A 17688-nucleotide genomic window follows, 5' to 3' on the forward strand; every position below is an offset into this window, starting at 1 on the left:
CAGATCAAAGCTCCACGGCAAATACAACTAAGTGACCAAGAGATAGCCAACCTATCAGATGCACAGTTCAAAGCACTGGTGATCAGGATGCTCATAGAATTGGTTGAATTTGGTCGCAAATTAGATGAAAAAATGAAGGCTATGCTACGTGAAAATAAGGAAACTGAACAGGGAACCAACAGTGATGGGAAGGAAACTGGGACTCAAATCAATGGTGTAGACCAGAAAAAAGAAAGAAACAACCAAACAGAAAAGAATGGAGAAATAAGAATTCAAAAAAAATGAGGAGAGGCTTAGGAATCTCCAGGACATCTTTAAATGTTCCAACATCCGAATTATAGGGGTACCAGAAGGAGAAGAGGAAGAGCAACAAGTGAGAAAGTTATCTGAACAAACAATAAAGGAGAACTTCCCCGATCTGACAAAGGAAATAGACTTCCAGGAAGTCCAGGAAGTTCAGAGAGTCTCAAAGAAGTTGGACCCAAAGAGGAACACACCAAGGAATATCATAATTACATTAGCCAAGGTAAAAATGAAGGAGAGAATCCTAGAAGCAGGAAGAGATAAGGAGACAGTAACCTACAAAGGAGTTCCCATCAGACTGTCAGCTGATTTCTCAAAAGAGACCTTACAGTCAAGGAGGGGTTGGAAAGAAGTATTCCAAGTCATGAAAGGCAAGGACCTACATCCCAGATTGCTCTATCCAGTAAAGCTATCATTTAGAATGGAAGGGCAGATAAAGTGCTTCCCAGATAAGATCTTCAAGTTACAGGAGTTCCTCATCACCAAGCCCCTATTATATGAAATGTTAAAGGGACTTATCTAAGAAAAAGAAGATAAAAAAAAACATATACAGTAAAATGACAGCAAACTCACAATTATTAACAACCACACCAAAACCAAAACAAAAACAAACTAAGCAAACAACTAGAACAGGAACAGAACCACAGAAATAGAGATCACATGGAGGGTTATCAACAGGGGAGTGGGAGGAGGAGAGAGGGGGAAAAGATACAGAGAATAAGTAGCATAGATGGAAGGTGGAAAATAGACAGGGGGAGGGTAAGAATAGTATGTGAAATGGAGAAGCCAAAGAACTTATATGTATGACACATGGACATGAACTAAAGGGGGGGACTGTGGGTGGGAGGGAGTGTGCAGGTTGGAGGGGAGTGAAAGGGGGAAAATGGGAAAACTGTAATAGCATAATCAATGAAATATATTTAAAAAAGTAAAAAATTATAAACATCTTACAACTCAATAGCAAAAAGAGAATCAATGTGAAAGAATCAATCTTATCACAAATTGAAAGAAAATCCAGTAAAGCGGTATACAAAAACAAAGAAACAATAGCCTTCATACATGTATATAAAGCAATAATCAGAAGCCACCAATATCAGAAATGAAGGAGGGTCATTACTACAGGCATATAAAGGACAAAAAGGTAATATTTACTAATAACTTTATGCCCATAAATTCAACAACTCAAGTGAAAAGGATAATATTCTTGAAAGACACAAAGTACTGAAACTCAGTAAAGAAGAAACGAATTACCTGGGCAGTCCTGTATGTATTACAGAAGTCAAATTCGTAGTTAAAAACCTTTTAGAAAATAACATCTGAGGCCAAGTTGGTTTTACTGGCCATCCTATGGATGAATCTCAAATGTGTTATGCTAAGTAGAGGCAACCAGACTCTAAAGATGATATAAATGATGTTCTAGAAAAGGCAAAACTACGTGGATGGAAAAGTAGATTCATTATTTCAGGGGGCTGGGGGTAGGAGGGTTTGACTATAAGAGGGCACAGGGGACTGGGGACAGTGATACTCTTCTATTGCTTGACTGTGCTGGTGGTATAGCTGTCAAAACTTGTATAATTAGATTAATTTTACTGTGTGTAAGTTACACCTTAACAGAAAAGGTTTTGATGGCTGGATGGCATATCTAGAAATAGTAATTGACCTAACAGAATTGAGTGAGCTATAAAGAAAGCTGAAAACCTCAGGATCTATAGCATAGACTTCTCAAAAAGAACCAGTATGTCTAGATCTGACAATGGGAGGGAATGCTAACCCTAGGAGTCTTTGGGGCAGGAACTATTTGATCGCAATTACTATAGCCCTAAGTCTTCTCCCCACACCATACTTCTGGACTAGTCTACCTTCCTATTGCAGAAATCTGGAGTTTCATTTTCTGCAAAGAGTGAAACAAGTGATCCCTCGTGGGGAGTCCCAGACACAGTTTAAGGCCTGGGTGCCAACATTGGATGGTTAGGAGATGGTGAACATACTTAATGCAAAATGTTTAGGCATAGACACCTTCCACTTAAGCTGCTAGAGCACTGCAGTGAGACCCCAGATGTGCAGGAAAGGTCTTTTGATCATCTGTGATGCTGACACGCCCAAGAGAGGTGTCACAGAGATACTGATATCAGCAGCTCCAATGACTCACCCACTTCTCTCACTAGGGAGCTCCAAGTAAATAAGCAATGTCCACAGCGCAGAGCTTCCAATTCCTTTTTATTCTAACAGTTGTGATTTCCAACAGAAGACAAAGGAATGTCAGATCTCAAGAAGGGCCTCTAACATGAAAAATAAATACCAGCTCAATTAAGAGGAAAAATGGCAGTTTCTGAGAAACAAACTCAGCTGGGAAAAGAAAAAATTTAAAGCTACAAAGTACTTCCAGTTTTTTAAGATTTAAGACAAGAACAATGAATACATTCCATCTTACTACTGCCACTAATCACACCACCACAAGTCACCTACTGAAAGATTCTGAAAGGTGAACAAAAGAAGGTAGACTAGCTTTGGGACTTCTGGACCAGAAGATCCCAGTGGGGAGTTCTTGGGGTGTTTCTTCTCCCCGTGGCTCCAACTCAGGATTACAGAAGTCTGCAACCTGGAAATGCCAACAGATTCAACGCCCCCCCGACCCACCCACACACACACACTGGCCAGAAGAAAAGCCAAAGTCCAGGAAAGGGTGGCCCAACCTGAAAGAAACCTGCTCTGTTCTTGAGGCAAACACGAGGAAAGCTGCATCCCTCTGTCCTCTGAAAGGCACTGAAGAGATGGTGGAAGGCAAGCCCTTCCCCTGCAGCAAGGTGGCCCCAGTCAAGCCTGCAGGCCAAGATATCTCAACCTCAGCTTTACTGACATTTGGGGCTGGAAAAGTTTTTTCTCTTGAATATGTCCTGTGCACTATAGAATGCTTAGCAACAGCCCCCTGCAGAACTTTATAAACAAAACTGCCATTGGAACCACAGTCCACTACAGTGAGCCAGGATATGCATTCTGAACTTAACAGGTTGACTGCCTGCTAAAATAGACTTAAGTGGAAACCACAGCATCATGAAATTATACTCAAAATGCATATGATATAGTCCACAACTATTTGTCACATTGATAACTAGAAAAACCTCAACTGCAATAAGAAAAGGCAATCAACAGAATTATTGGACAAAGATTTTAAAGCAGCCATCATAAAAATTCTCCATTGAGCAATTATGAACACACTTTAAACATATCAAAGTGCAAGTAACAATGAACAAAGAGAAATTATTAGCATTACAGATGTTCCTCTACTTATGATGATGTTACATCCCAATAAACCCATCATAAGTTGAAAATCTCATAAATCAAAAATGCATTTAATACAACTAACCTACCAAACATCATTGCTTAGCCTAGCCCAGTGATTTTCAATCAGTATGCTACATGAATTTTTAAAATATGCAATACCTGGATTGTCAAATTAAAAAATGGCAATAGCCAACACAATGATAGCTGTTTGGTGTGAATGAATCAAAATTATGCCTATTTTTTTAATCAAATAAGCAAAACATATTTTTTAGTGGGATGCAAAATTTGAGTAATTAGTGTGTGTGTTGTGAATTTAAAATCACTGGTCTAACCTAACTTGAACATACTCAACACTTACATTAGCCTACAATTGGGCAAAATCACCTAACACAAAGGCTCTTTTATATTAAAGTATTGAATATCTCATGCATTTATTGAATACTGTACTGAAAGAGAAAAGAAGAATGGTTTTATGGGTATCACTTTTACACTGTTGTAAAGTCAAATAAATCCTTGTCAAATCATTGTAAGTCAGGGAACATCTGTAAAAGACAAGGGATGAATATCAAGAAATATAAGGTACAGAGATTTCCCAATACCCTCTGGTCCCACACATGTATAGCCTCCCCCATTATTGACCTCTGTATCTTATTAATTTTGCTGTGAACCCAAAACTCCTATAAAAAATAAAATATATTTAAATAAATACGTGAGTGTGTGTGTGTGTGTGTGTGTGTGTGTAATCTGTCCAGAAGGTATCCAGCCACATATATAAAAAATAGAGACATTTACTGAAGAAGATACAATGTACAAAAAGCATTGTACATAGGACAATGATGCCTCAGCCACCTTCAAAGCTGGCACCTTGGGACCTCAAACAGTTCTCCCAATCACCATCAGCTGCCTCCTCATATTTTCCTGAAATTTATCCATGGTCTGAAATCTCTTCCCTTTCAAAGGCGATTTTAGTTTTGGGAAAACCTAGAAGTCTCAGGGTGTCCAATCTGGGCTGTGGAGGGGCTGAATCACCCAGTTGATTTGATGTTTCACAAAAAAAATTCTACAGGAGATGTGATGCATGAGCAGGCACATTGTTATGATGAAGTTGCCAATCACCATTTGTCCATAGCTGTGGCCTTACGAATCATCGCAGTAGTTTCCATGTAGGAACATTCAAAATTAACCCAAAGTTTGATTCAGATTCATTGCTCTATTCAGTCATTTTAAATGTTATGGCCACACAGTACACATGCTCACTCAATGGCATCTACTGCTCCCACTACTAGTATAGTGAAGTCATTATTGTTCATGTATGTGCATTCCTGTCCACTCTCCTTGGCTGCCAGGTTACATCAGTGTTGTACAATCCATAACAATGGCTGGTTTTCTTCTAGACAGTCCTTGTGGGGAACCCGAAAAACCAGGATTATCTCCTGTAGTGCAGACTCCTTTGTAGTACAGGCTTCCCCTGCTTGAGTGTCTTAGGAACCTATCTATACCAGTGTACCAGCTGGTGTTGTGAGAGGCTGTGTTTGACTTGAGTTAAATTTTTTTAAGACTCTTTCAATGTGTTTGCACATTTCCTGATGGGGGATTTACGAGCACACCTACCCACACCATGCTCAGCAGTTTTTGACCGAACACCACACAACTCACCCTGTGCCCCACCCTCCCTATTAACCCAGTCTCACCCCAAGTGACTTTTTTATTTGTTTGTTTCCCAGGATGCAAAAACTCCTCAAAGGGAAACATTTCGCCAATGTAGAAGAGGTGAAACAAAAAACAGCAGAAGCACTAAAAGGCATCAAAATCAATGAATTCAAAAACGTTCTGAGCAGTGGAAAAACATCTTGATAGGTGTATTGCATCAGATGGAGAGTACTTTGAAGGTGACTAAAGTTTAAACATGTAATAATAAATACATACTTTTTTATAAATAAATTCCATTTTTTGAGGGGTCCCCCCTCATATGAAACACCCAGAGGCAGGCAAACTATTTCTGTAAAACTCATGAACCAAGAAAGGTTTTTACATTTTTTTAATGATTGGGGAAAAACAAAAGAATATTTTATGAAATACAAAAATCAAATGAAATTCAAATTTTGGTGTCTGTAAATGAGGTCTTAATCAGAACACAGTCCTGTTCATTTGTGTACCTACTGTCACAAAAGAAAGAGCTCTGAAGTTTTCACAGGGTTCAGTGGTATCATGTACTTTCCTTTGATGATCGTATAACTTGCTTTGTTCAATGTCGCATTAGCACATACAATCAACATGAGCAATTGCGCTTGCACATTTCTGTTATACAGCAACATATGACCAAACCCGGTCTTGCTGGCTGCATGTTGGAAGACACTGTGGGAAGTTATCCCTATTGTATCAGCCAAGAGCTAGCCAGCTCACCAGAGCGAAACCATTGGAGAACACAGACCACAGCCTTTTCGGCACGTGTTCCTAGGTCACTAGAGACCCCTGACCACTGTTCTAGTGGGTGCCCTAACACATAAAGACTAAAGGGCAGGGGAACACGTGCGGGCAGTTCCAGCTTGTGCGGGCGGTTCCTGCATGTGCGCATGCGGACGCATCCGTGTGGTCAGGTGCTTGCGCGTGCGCCAGCCCTTACGCCTCTCCTGCTCAAGCTCTGGCGCCAACAGGCGTCAAGTGCCGGTAGCCATTGCGAGAGCAGTGGCTCCGCCCTTGTACCGGGTCCTCTACCGCATGGCTTCCCTGCTCTTCTGCTCTTATGCTGGGCCTGAACCTTCGCACACAGTCTCCACCCTCCTCTTGCAGCTGCTGCTGCAACTACTTCTACCCTCCTCTTGGGACGCAGCCACGTTGCGCAGGCCCCCTAACGGCGAGGGTCTCACCTTGAGCCGTGACATGGGTAGGCAGTGGTTGAGGGCAGTATGGTGCTTCCCTCCTCCACCCCACCACATCAGAGGCCCTTTCCCTCACCCTCTCTTACCACCTCGCCACCCCGCTCTCCTACACTCCTCTCTCCTCTGCTCCCTGACACCCCCCTCCCCCCCTCCCCCCTCCACTTGCCTTAGCGGAGGCCGGCCAGCCCCCGCGGAGCTGCCCCTCATGCACACCACTCTGCTCCACGCAGCCTGTGGCCAGCGTTATGTGCAGGGAAAGGTCCTGGGCGGTATGGACGCCCCGGAGAAAAAGTGGCCATGGCAGGTCAGCGTGCACTACAGGGGCTTCCACATCTGCGGTGGGTCCATCATCGATGAGTACTGGGTCCTGTCGGCAGCCCACTGCTTCGGCAGGTGAGTGAGTGGTGCCAGGGCTGTTCCAGGGAGGCCCAGTGCGGGAGGCTTGCTCTGGAGACACATGGAGCAAGACTTCTTAGCTTTAGAGAGAGACTGGGGCCCACAAAGCTCAGCGCGCTGTAGCTCCTGCCTGCCCCGGGCAGTGGAGGGATCCTCAGGGCCGTCTGCGTCTTTAGACGGGTGTGGAACCAAGTCACAGGATGAGAGGGGAGGTGAGGAGACCCATCAGAGGATTAAGAGGTAAGGAGACCCATCAGAGGAGGGGAGACTCACTACAGGATGACAAGCTAGGAGACAAATGTGGTGGGCGCAGGCGGGGAGTGGTACAACGGGATGAGAGCTGAGCAGAGGCCTCTAAACAGTCCTCTGTACACCTGACAAGCTCACCATCCTGGGCTGCTGGTGGCCAGTAGGTCCTGATGTTTTCCCCCACCACCCATGGGCCCAGGTCAGGACTTCGTTGGGGGCAACTCTGCAGACAACCAAGTCCCCACTGTCTTGCAAGGAATTGCTTTTCCCCATCCTGGCTGAGAGCTGGGACACCAGGCTGCCTGCCTCCAGAGCTCCAGACCTGCCTGTGTCTGTGAGCTAATGGTGGCGCTTCCCTAGGTTCAAGGTACTTGAGCCACAGTGCCTTTGTTCTCTGTCCCCACAGGAACAGGGATATGGAGGCCTATGATATGTATGTGGGCCTTGTGGACCTCATGGTTGCAAGCAGTCACACCCAGTGGTTTGAGGTGAATAAGGTGATCCTGCATGACACATATGAAGCACACCACCCTATCGGAGGTGACGTTGCTCTAGTGCAACTGAAAACTCGCATTGTGTTTTCTGATGCTGTACTCCCCATCTGCATTGCCACCCCAGACGTGAGCCTTCAGAACCTTACCTGCTGGGCTACAGGATGGGGATTCATCTCCCAAAAAGGTAAGAGAACAAAGTGCAGCATCAGTACCTGCTCTATGGCACTACAGGAAAGAAAGTGTTTTGTCAGTTACAGGGTTGCAGGCACCTGGGGACTGGAATTCCGATCTGTTAATCACTATTTTTTTTTCTGCCAGTGTGGAGTTTTTTTTATCCTTGGCTGGCTTTGTTGCATACAGAGAAGTAGTCACTTCTGCTTTGAGTGTGGAAATAATATTTAGTATATCAAAACCACTAGTTTCACATTAAAGTTTCTTAAGATTGTAAACTTCCCTGGCTGGTGTAGCTCAGTGGATTGAGCGCGGGCTGCCAACCAAAACATCGCAGGTTCGATTCCCAGCCAGGGTACATGCCTGGGTTGCAGGTCATAACCCCCAGCAACCACACATTGATGTTTCTCTCTCTTTCTCTCTCTATCTCCCTCCCTTCCCTCTCTAAAAATAAATAAATAAAATCTTTAAAAATATATATCATAAAAAAGATTGTAAACTTAACTTAGAAGTAACCTTTTCAGCTTATTAAAACTATTAGTTATTCTCATTTTCTGCATAAAAGTTTTGTTTTTCTTTCTAGGTTTGTACCTGGGTACTTCAGAATTTTTATGCCTAAGTAAAAGATTCTTTTATTTTTTGTTTTTTAAAAAATATTTATTTATTTATTTATAATTTTAATTGTATTTTTTCCATTACCATTTACCCACCTTATATACTCCTCCTCGCCCTGCAATCACCACACTGTTTGTTGTCCATATCCATGAGTCTTTTTTCCTTTTTGCTCCATCTCTTTACTCCTTAAATCCCCCCGCCAAAGCTGTCAGCGTGCTCTCTATGAGTCTGTGTCTATTTTGCTTGTTATCAATCAACAAACAACAAGTACTGGTGAGGATGTGGAGAAAGGGGAATCCTTGTGCATTGTTGGTGGGAATGCAGATTGGTGCAGCCACTGTGGAAAGCAGTATGGAGGTACCTCCAAAAACTAAAAACGGAACTGCCTTGTGACCCAGTGATTCCACTTCTGGGAATTAATCCAAATAAACCAGAACACTAATTTGAAAGAACATAAGCACCCCTGTGTTCATTGCAGCATTATTTATAATCGCCAAGATATGGAAGCAGCCCAAGTGTCCATCAGTAGATGAGTAGATAAAACAACTATGGGATATTTACACAATGGTATACTACTCTGCTGTAAAGAAGAAAATTTTACCCTTTGTGACAGCATGGTTGGACCTGGAAAGATACTTTTAAATTGCATTTGCTAATCAGTCATAGCAATTGATTTTTGTACATTGACCTTCTTTCCAGCCACCTTATCGAACTAATTTTTAATAGCTTGTGAATTGATTATTTGACTATTCTAAATATTTTAAAATCATGTTTTTCTTCAAATAAGATTGTTTCATCACTTCCTTTACTATATTTTATCTCATTTCTTTTTCTTATTGCATTGGTTGGCAACTCCAGTAGAAATTACATTAGATCTCTTTTTATTTTATTTCATTTTCATGGAAACATTCCTAATGGTTTACTATTAAGTTTGTGGTTTGGTCCAGAGATTTTAGATTGGTATCTCATTCCAGGTTAAGAAAGTTAAAAATCTTGTTTACTTAATTTTAGAAAATGTTATTGAAGGTAAGCTGCTACAAGTTAAAATTTAGGCTGGTAAATGTAATCCCCATGGTAACCACAAAAAGTAGCTACAGAATATATACAAAAGGATAATTTAAGGGAATTTAAACACTTCACTACAAAAAAAATCAACTAAACACAATGTAAGACAGAATGCCGGAAATGGGGGACAAACAAATTGTATAGCTGCTGTGGAAAATAGTATGGAAATTCATACAAAATTAAAAATAGAATCATCTCTTGACCCAGTAGTTCCACTTCTGGGCATATACCTAAAATATTTGAAAGCAGGGTCTTGAAGCAGTTATTTGCACAACCATGCACATAGCAGCATTATTCACAATAGCAAACCAAGCACCCACTGACCAGTGATGGATTATCAAAATATGGCATACACATACAATGGAATATTATTTAGCCTACAAAAGGGAAGAAATTCTAACATGGATGAACCTTGAGGACATTGTGTTAAGTACAATAAGCCAGTCACAAAAAGTCATATACTGTATGAGTCCACTTATATGATATCCTTAGGGTGTATTATTCTAAATAAGTTTAAATTGTTCTCTACTAAAAAGGACAATTTAAAGTTTATATTTAGAGATTTTCTACCTATAATGGTAAGATGGATCTAGAATTTTGATAGCTGACCTTGACTTTTTTGACATCTGACTTTGCACAATGAGTTGTCTGCTCTGGAGTAGTTCCTTTGAAGTGGAAGTTAGCTGCTCCTTAACGGTATAATATGATTTACCCATAAACCACTGTGACCCTGGTACTTCTTGTGGGTATAAATTATTACTACTATCTTTAATTTATATTATTGTTACTGGTTTATTCCATTTAAAAATTTATTCTTAGGCCAATTTTTATGAATTACATTTTTCTAGAAAGTTATCCATTTCAGTCCAGGTTTTTAATGTAATGGTATTATATAATAATGTAATTCCTACATTCTCCTCTTATTTGTTTTTCCTATTCTCTTTTTTGCTGTCAAAATTTATCTATTCCATTGTCTTTTCAAAAACTACCTGCCAGAGATTTTATTTGTGTTCAAGTTACAGTGGTGGGTGGTATTTCATGGATTGGTTGCTTTGCTGTTTGGTCAGCTAGCCTCCTCTTCATTTTTCTACATTAAACCTTGAGTTTGCTGAGCCAGCCTTTTCTAACTTTTTGAATTGAAAGTTTGGGTGATATACCTTCAGTCTTTTATACTTGTTCTATGAATGAATAAGATTATCGATTGTCCTGGCCCAAGGACTCCTTTGTTCATTTAACATATTACAGATGTATTTGAACAGCCTTTTGACACTTCCAAAATTTTTTTCTACTTTCTTCCTCCTACAAATTATCTCACATCTTCAATATTATGTTTAATATTACCATGCATGCTTTCATACATTTTGTCTTAGAAATGACCCATTAACTTCTGGTAAAGATGGCAGTGTAGATAAACACGGCTTGCTCGCTCATACAACCACATCAAAATTACAACTAAAATATAGAACAACCATCACACAGAACTGTCAAAATCAAGTTGAATGAAAGTATCACAACTATGGAATTTAGGAAACCACATCCATTCAAACTGGTAGGAGGAGTGGAGATGTGGAACTGGCTGTCCCGCATCCATGGGTGGTGGCTAAAAATTCGGGAGGGATACCTTGGGAGCAAGGAGTCCCAGACCCACCATCCTAGGGTTCCAGTGCCAGGAAGATAAGTCCCCATAAGTTCTGGCTACAAAAACCAGCAGGGATTGAGTTGGTGGAAGAAACTTATAGAGTCCCAAGCAGTTCCTCTTGAACCCACACACGGACTTACTCACACTTACTCCCTCTGAGCTTCAGCACTGGGAGAGCAGCTTGAAATGCACCAGTGGCATACAGGGAGGAACAGAAGTATCTGGCAGCAAGGCAGGAGTTGGAGGACAGCTTTCTCCCACACAGAAAGTCAGGCAGAGTCCACTGTCCCTTTTCTGAGCCCTCCCCCAACACAGAGCCAGAAGGCAAGTGCCATATATGAGACTCCATCAATCTAGCTAACACTGTTTGCCCTGCCCTGGTGATCCCCTGAGACTCTATCCCATCCAATTTATGGGCCCACCCAAACTGTTAACTCTGACTTTTCCATATGAATAGCTGGTCTTGCCTCATTGTGCACAACTTCTCTAAACCCTATCAAAGAAGCAACAGCCAGCTTCAGTGAACACCCAGCCCCTCCACCACTTGCTTAGTGGCCCCAGGCCCAGCACTAGTGGCTGCCAGCCTAGATTAACAGCTTGGCTTCACCTGGGAATCTCCAACCCCAGCACAAGTAGCTGCCATCACAGATTGCTTTATAGCGCTTTCAGGGTGGCCCTGGGCAGAACACAGGAGGGGTTGACCTTGGCCAGTGCCACCTGGGAAACTTCAGAGCCTGTGTACCCAGTGAACAGTTAAAGACCATGTAGGAGCACCATCACCCTGCCCCTGCACAGCTTATCCTCCGCAGAGGGCAGAAGTTGGTCATCAGTGATCACAGCTACTCCTCGTAGCTGACTGGCTTGGTTAAATCCATCCCATTGACCTTTCAACAGCAATCAAAGCTCAACTACAAGAAGAGGGTGTACTCAGCCAACATTGAGGGCGCACCTCAAGTACCCACCTTGGGTGATAGGGGAGGCTGTGCTACTGGACCCTACAAGACACCTGCTACATTAGGCCACACTACCAAGTGTGGGTCGTAGCAGCTCTACCTAATACATAGAACAAGCACAGGGAGGCTGCTAAAATGAGAAGACAAACATGGCTCAAATGAAAGGACAGATCAAAACTCCAGAAAAAGAACTAAACAAAACGGAGAGAAGCAATCTATCAGATGCAGAGTTCAAAACACTGCTTATAAGGATGTTCAAGGAGGTTAGGATTTCAACAACCTTAAAAAGATCCAGTCAAAAACAAAGGATACACTCATTGAAATAGAACAATTTAGAGGGGAAACAACAGTAGAGTGGATGAAGCTGAGAATCAAATCAGTTATTTGGAACATAATGAAGCAAAAAACAACCAATCAGAACAAGAAGAAAAAAGAATCCAACCCCCCCGCCCCCCGCCAAGAATAGCATAAACAGCCTCTGGGACAACTTCAAGAGGCCCAACATTCACATCATAGGGGTGCCAGGAGAAGAGAAAGAGCAAGAAATTGGAAATCTATTTGGCAAAAATAGTGAAAGAAAACTACCTTAATTTTGTAAAGGAAATAGACATGTAAGTCTAGGAAGCATAGAGAGTCCCAAACAAGATGGATACAAAGAGAAACACACCAAGATACATCATAATTAAAATGCCAAAGGTTAGAGATAAAGAGAGAATCTTAAAAGCAGCAAGAGAAAAGAAGTTAGTTACCTGAAAAGGAGTTCCCATAGACTGTCAGTTGATTTCTCAAAAGAAACTTTGCAGGTTAGAAGGGATTGGCAAGGAATATTCAAAGTCATGAAAAGCAGGGACCTACAGCCAAGATTCTGCCCAGAAAAGCTATAATTTAGAATTAAAGGGCAGATAAAGAGCTTCCCAGACAAGAAAAGCTAAAGGGGTTCATCAACACCAAACCATTATTATATGAAATGTTAAAGGGACTTAAGAAAAGAATATCAAAACTATGAACAATAAAATGGCAATGAATATATACCTGTCAGCAACTGAGTGTAAAAATCAAACTCAGCAAACAGGATCAGAGAGAGAATAATGGATACAGAGAGCATTTTGATGGTTGCTAGATGGGAGGGGAGTGTGTAGCAGCATGGGTGAGGAGGTGAGGGGATTAAGAAGTACAAATAGGCAGTTACAGAATAGCCATGGGGATATAAAGTACAGTGCAGGAAATGGAGTAGCCAAAGAACTTATATGCATGACCCATGGATATGAACAATGGTGTGGGGATTGCCTGGGGGAGTGGGGGTGCTGGGTGGAGGGGGCAAAGGGGAAAAATTGGGACAACTATAATAGCATAATCAGTAAAATATAATTTAAAATGAAATGACCCATTAAAATATTGTTTTGCATATAAAGTTATTTAAGTCATATTATGCTTTTTCCTCTCAGAATTATGTTTCTGAGATTAATATCTGTAGTTCTAGTTAATGCTTCTTAAATGCTATCTGAATGGTTCACTGTGTGAATACGTTAGGATTTATCCAACATTATTGAGGGAGGTTGTGTTGGTTTCTTTTTTGCCATTATACATTATGCTGCAGTGAACTTTAATAAATGTTTCTCCTTATTTCCATCTGTGAGGGTACCTTTAATGCATTGACTCTCTATGGGCAGACAATAGACAGGATAATTAACAGTTGAGTGGGACATTTCTGGGTTTTTAGATCGTTTAGTACCCCAGGTCCCCGCCATCAAATTCCAGTCATTGTCACAACCCAAATATATCATCATGCATTCGAAAACACACCCTGACATTCCTTTCTTACCTTCAAGGTTCTGAGGGATATTTCTGCATAGATTACATATCTAGGAGTAGAATATTTAGATTGTACAAAACTGGCATATATGAATTTAGTAAATTTTAAAATTGTTATTCAGTGTTCACTAATTTGTATTACTAACTTGTACCACCAATTTATAATCCCATCAACAGGTATGAGTATTCCCATTAACACTATAAACACTTGGTGTTAGCATACTGTTAAATTTGACCATTTGATGTATATAAAATGATTTTAATTTGTAGGTCCACAGTTACTAGAACATTTTGGCATCTTTTCATGTATTTATTGGCCATTTGGGACTCTAGTTCAGTGAATTTACTATTTATATTCTTTATTATTTGATAGTTAGTATTTCTTGTCATTTTCTGATCATTCTAGTTAGGGTAAAGGCTAAACTGTTATAACAAAGAAACCCAAGTACACTGGCTTGACCAGGATGAAGGTTTATTTCTTATGAAACTGTTGAAAAGAAGGCTCAGCTATCCATGGCCAGCTTTTCAATTTCTGTTTTAAAAAGCTGAGACTTTTTATTGTGGGGATTAGATTTTGATCTGGATATAGATACATACTTTGCCATTTTAACCATTTTAAGTGTATAACTCAGTGGCATTAATTTCATTTGTAATCTTGTACAACCATCATCACCTGTCATTAATATGTTTTCATCATTCAGACAGAAACTCTGTAGTCATTAGGCAATAACATTCCTCTTTCCCCCAGCCCCATTATTCTTCTTTACATTGATGTGAATTTGCCTGTTCTAGATATTTCATCTAAGTCGAATCAAAATTGTCACTTTGTGTCTGGCTTATTTTAATTGGCATAATGTTTTCAGACTTCAATGATGTTGTAGCATGTATCCTTTCAATGGCTAAATATTACAATATAGATGCATCATATTTTGTTTATACACTCATTCATTGAGGGACACTTCAATTCTGCCAATTGCTGAGTTTTGATTAGAGAGTTTAACCCATTTCATTTAAAGTAATTACTTATGGGAAGAACTACCATTTTGCCATTTGTTTTCTTTTTTAAATTTTAGTATCTTTTATTGATTATGCTATTACATTGGTCCTATATTTTTCTCCCCCTTATTCCCCTCTGCCCTGTACCCAGCCTCCCACCATCATTCCTCTACCTTAGTTCATGTCCATGGGTTGTACATATAAGTTCTTTGGCTTCTCCACTTCCTATACTATTCTTACCCTACCCCTGTCTATTTTGTACCTACCATTTATGCTTCTTATTCCCTGTACCGTGTCCCCCATTCTCCCCCTTCCCACTCCCTGCTGATGACCCCCCATGTGATCTCTATTTCTGTGAATCTGTTCCTGTTCTAGTTGTTTGCTTCATTTTTGGTTTTGGTTTTGGGTGTTTTTAGGTTCAGCTATTGATAGTTGTGGGTTTGTTGTCATTTTAATGTTCATATTTCTGATCTTCTATTTCTTAGTCCCTTTAACATTTCATATATTAAGGGCTTGGCGATGATGAACTCCTTTAACTTGATCTTATCTGGGAAGCACTTTGTCTGCCCTTCCATTCTAAATAATAGCTTTGCTGGATAGAGTAATCTTGTATGTAGGTCCTTGTCTTTCACGGCTTCAAATACTTCTTTCTAGCCCTTTCTTGCCTGCAAGGTCTCTTTTGAGAAATCAGCTGACAGTCTGATGGGAACTCCATGGTAGGTAACTGTCTCCTTTTCTCTTGCTGCTTTTAAGATTCTCTCCTTATCTTTAATCTTGGGGAATGTACTTATGATGTGCCTTGGTGTGTGCTTCCTTGGGTCCAAATTCTTTGGGACTCTCTGAGCTTCCTGGACTTCCTGGAAGTCTGTTTCCTTTGCCAGATTAAGGAAGTTCTTTATTATGTTTTTAAATAAGTTTTCAGCTTCTTGTTCTTCCTCTTTTCCTTCTGGCGCCCCTATGATTTGGATGTTGGAATGTTTAAAGTTGTCCTGGAGGTTCCTAAGCCTCTCCTCACTTTTTTGAATTTTGTTTCTTCATTCTATTCTGGTTGGAGGTTTATTTCTTCCTTCTGCTCCAAACCATCAATTTGAGTCTGGTTTCCTTGCCTTCACTGTTGGTTTCCTGTACACTTTCCTTTATTCCACTTTTCATAGCCTTCACTTTTTTCTTCATTTTGCAACCAAACTCAGTCATTTCTGTGAGCATCAAGATTACCAGTGTTTTGAACTGTGCATTGATAGATTGGCTATCTCTTCCTCACTTAGTTGTATTTTTTTCTGGAGCTTTGATCTGTTGTTTCATTTGGGCTGGGTTTTTTTTTTTTTGTCTTGGCATGCCTGTAACATAATAAGGGGTGGCACTTTAAGTATTCAACAGGGTAAGGCAACTCACGTTGTTACATTGTGGTACTGTTTGTGGGAGAGGCATCCCAGAGGGAATAGTGCCACTTGCTCAGCTCTCGGCAGGCTTTCAGTCACTTCCTCCACTACTCACAAGCAAAACCGGCCCTTCTGGTGCTGATTCCTGGGTGGGTGGGCTTGTGTATGTTTCTGTGACCCTGTAGGTCTCTCCAGTGATCTCTCCTGTGAAGCGGGAGTTTCTCCTGCCACCTCAACCTTCACGGGTTTTTTCAGTCAGAGGTTTTGAGGCTTTTTTTTCCTGCTCTGGAACCCTGGGTTTCAAGATCTGTCTTATTCCCCAGTTGTTCCTCCTGGTTTATCTGCATGCAGATGTGGGACTACCTGCTCCACCAGCTGCCACCTTGCTGCAAGTCCTCTCCCCAACCCCCAGCTGCCCGTCTCCTGCCCTTCATACCAGTCTGGATGAATATTTCTTCTTTAACTCCTTGATTGTTGGACTTCCGTACAGTTCAATTTTCTGGCAGTTCTGGTTGGTTTTTTTTTGTTTTTAAATTTGTTGTTGTCCTTCTTTTGGTTGTGCAAGGAAGCAAAGTGTATCTACCTATGCCTCCATCTTGGCTAGAAGTCTGTTTTCTGTATAATGTAATGTTTTGTGCTTTATTTCCTTCAATATGGGTTTCTTTTGTGTTCACTTAACTTTTTGTAATAATCTGTTATAATCCCCTTCACAATTTCTATTTTTCATTTCATTTTATTATTTATTTACTCTTAGAAAGAGGGAGTGGGAGGGAGAAAGATAGGAAGATAAACATTGATTAGTTGCTTCTTGCACATCCCCAACCAGTGATCTGGCCCACAACCCAGGCATGTGCTCTGACCAGGAATAGAACTGGCGACCTTTCAGTTTTCAGGTCAGTGCCAAAACCACTCAGCCACGCCAGTCAGGGCCTCTTCACAATTTCTTATGCATATATTTTAGATATTTTCTTCGTTGTAACCATGGGGATAACATTTAACATCCAACATTTATGACAATCTAGTCTGATTTGGTACCAGCTGAACTTTAATAGTGTACAAAAACTACAAAGCACATTTTTGTACATTGTGTGTTCTAAACCTATATGTAGAATTGTTTTATGCATTTTCTTTTAAATTTTGTAGAAAATAAAAGCTGGAATTACAAGCCAAAAAGACAAATGAAGATTTATATATTTGCTCATGTATTTACTTTACCAGAGTTCTTTATTTCTTCATACATCTCTCAGTTACTATCTTATGTACTTCCATCTTAACCTGAAGAACATCCTTTAGCATTTTTCTAAGCTCTTTCTTATCTTAAAATATCTAATTTTTCTTTTTGAAGAGCAATGTTGCCATATATAGAATTCTCAGTGGACAGTGTTTTTTTGTGTTTTGTGTTTTTTTTGTTTTGTTTTGTTTTTTGAGAATCAGCTATTGATCTTAATGAGGATA

At 40.6% G+C, this 17688-nt stretch overlaps 1 protein-coding gene across 1 annotated transcript in view; it reads left to right on the forward strand.

Moving 5' to 3' along the window:
• The first annotated feature begins 6150 nt into the window (after positions 1 to 6150).
• Positions 6151 to 17688, forward strand: part of PRSS38 (serine protease 38) — a 34101-nt gene continuing 22563 nt past the window's right edge. Inside the window, exons 1-3 of the mRNA XM_045850519.1 lie at positions 6151 to 6494; positions 6636 to 6857; positions 7516 to 7787. Coding sequence (XP_045706475.1) covers positions 6151 to 6494; positions 6636 to 6857; positions 7516 to 7787 — 838 coding nt within the window. The remainder of the gene's footprint in view (positions 6495 to 6635; positions 6858 to 7515; positions 7788 to 17688) is intronic.

The sequence above is a fragment of the Phyllostomus hastatus genome, unplaced genomic scaffold (assembly GCF_019186645.2).
Source record: "Phyllostomus hastatus isolate PE091 unplaced genomic scaffold, TTU_PhHast_1.1 phas_contig_81, whole genome shotgun sequence".
NCBI lineage: Eukaryota > Metazoa > Chordata > Mammalia > Chiroptera > Phyllostomidae > Phyllostomus > Phyllostomus hastatus.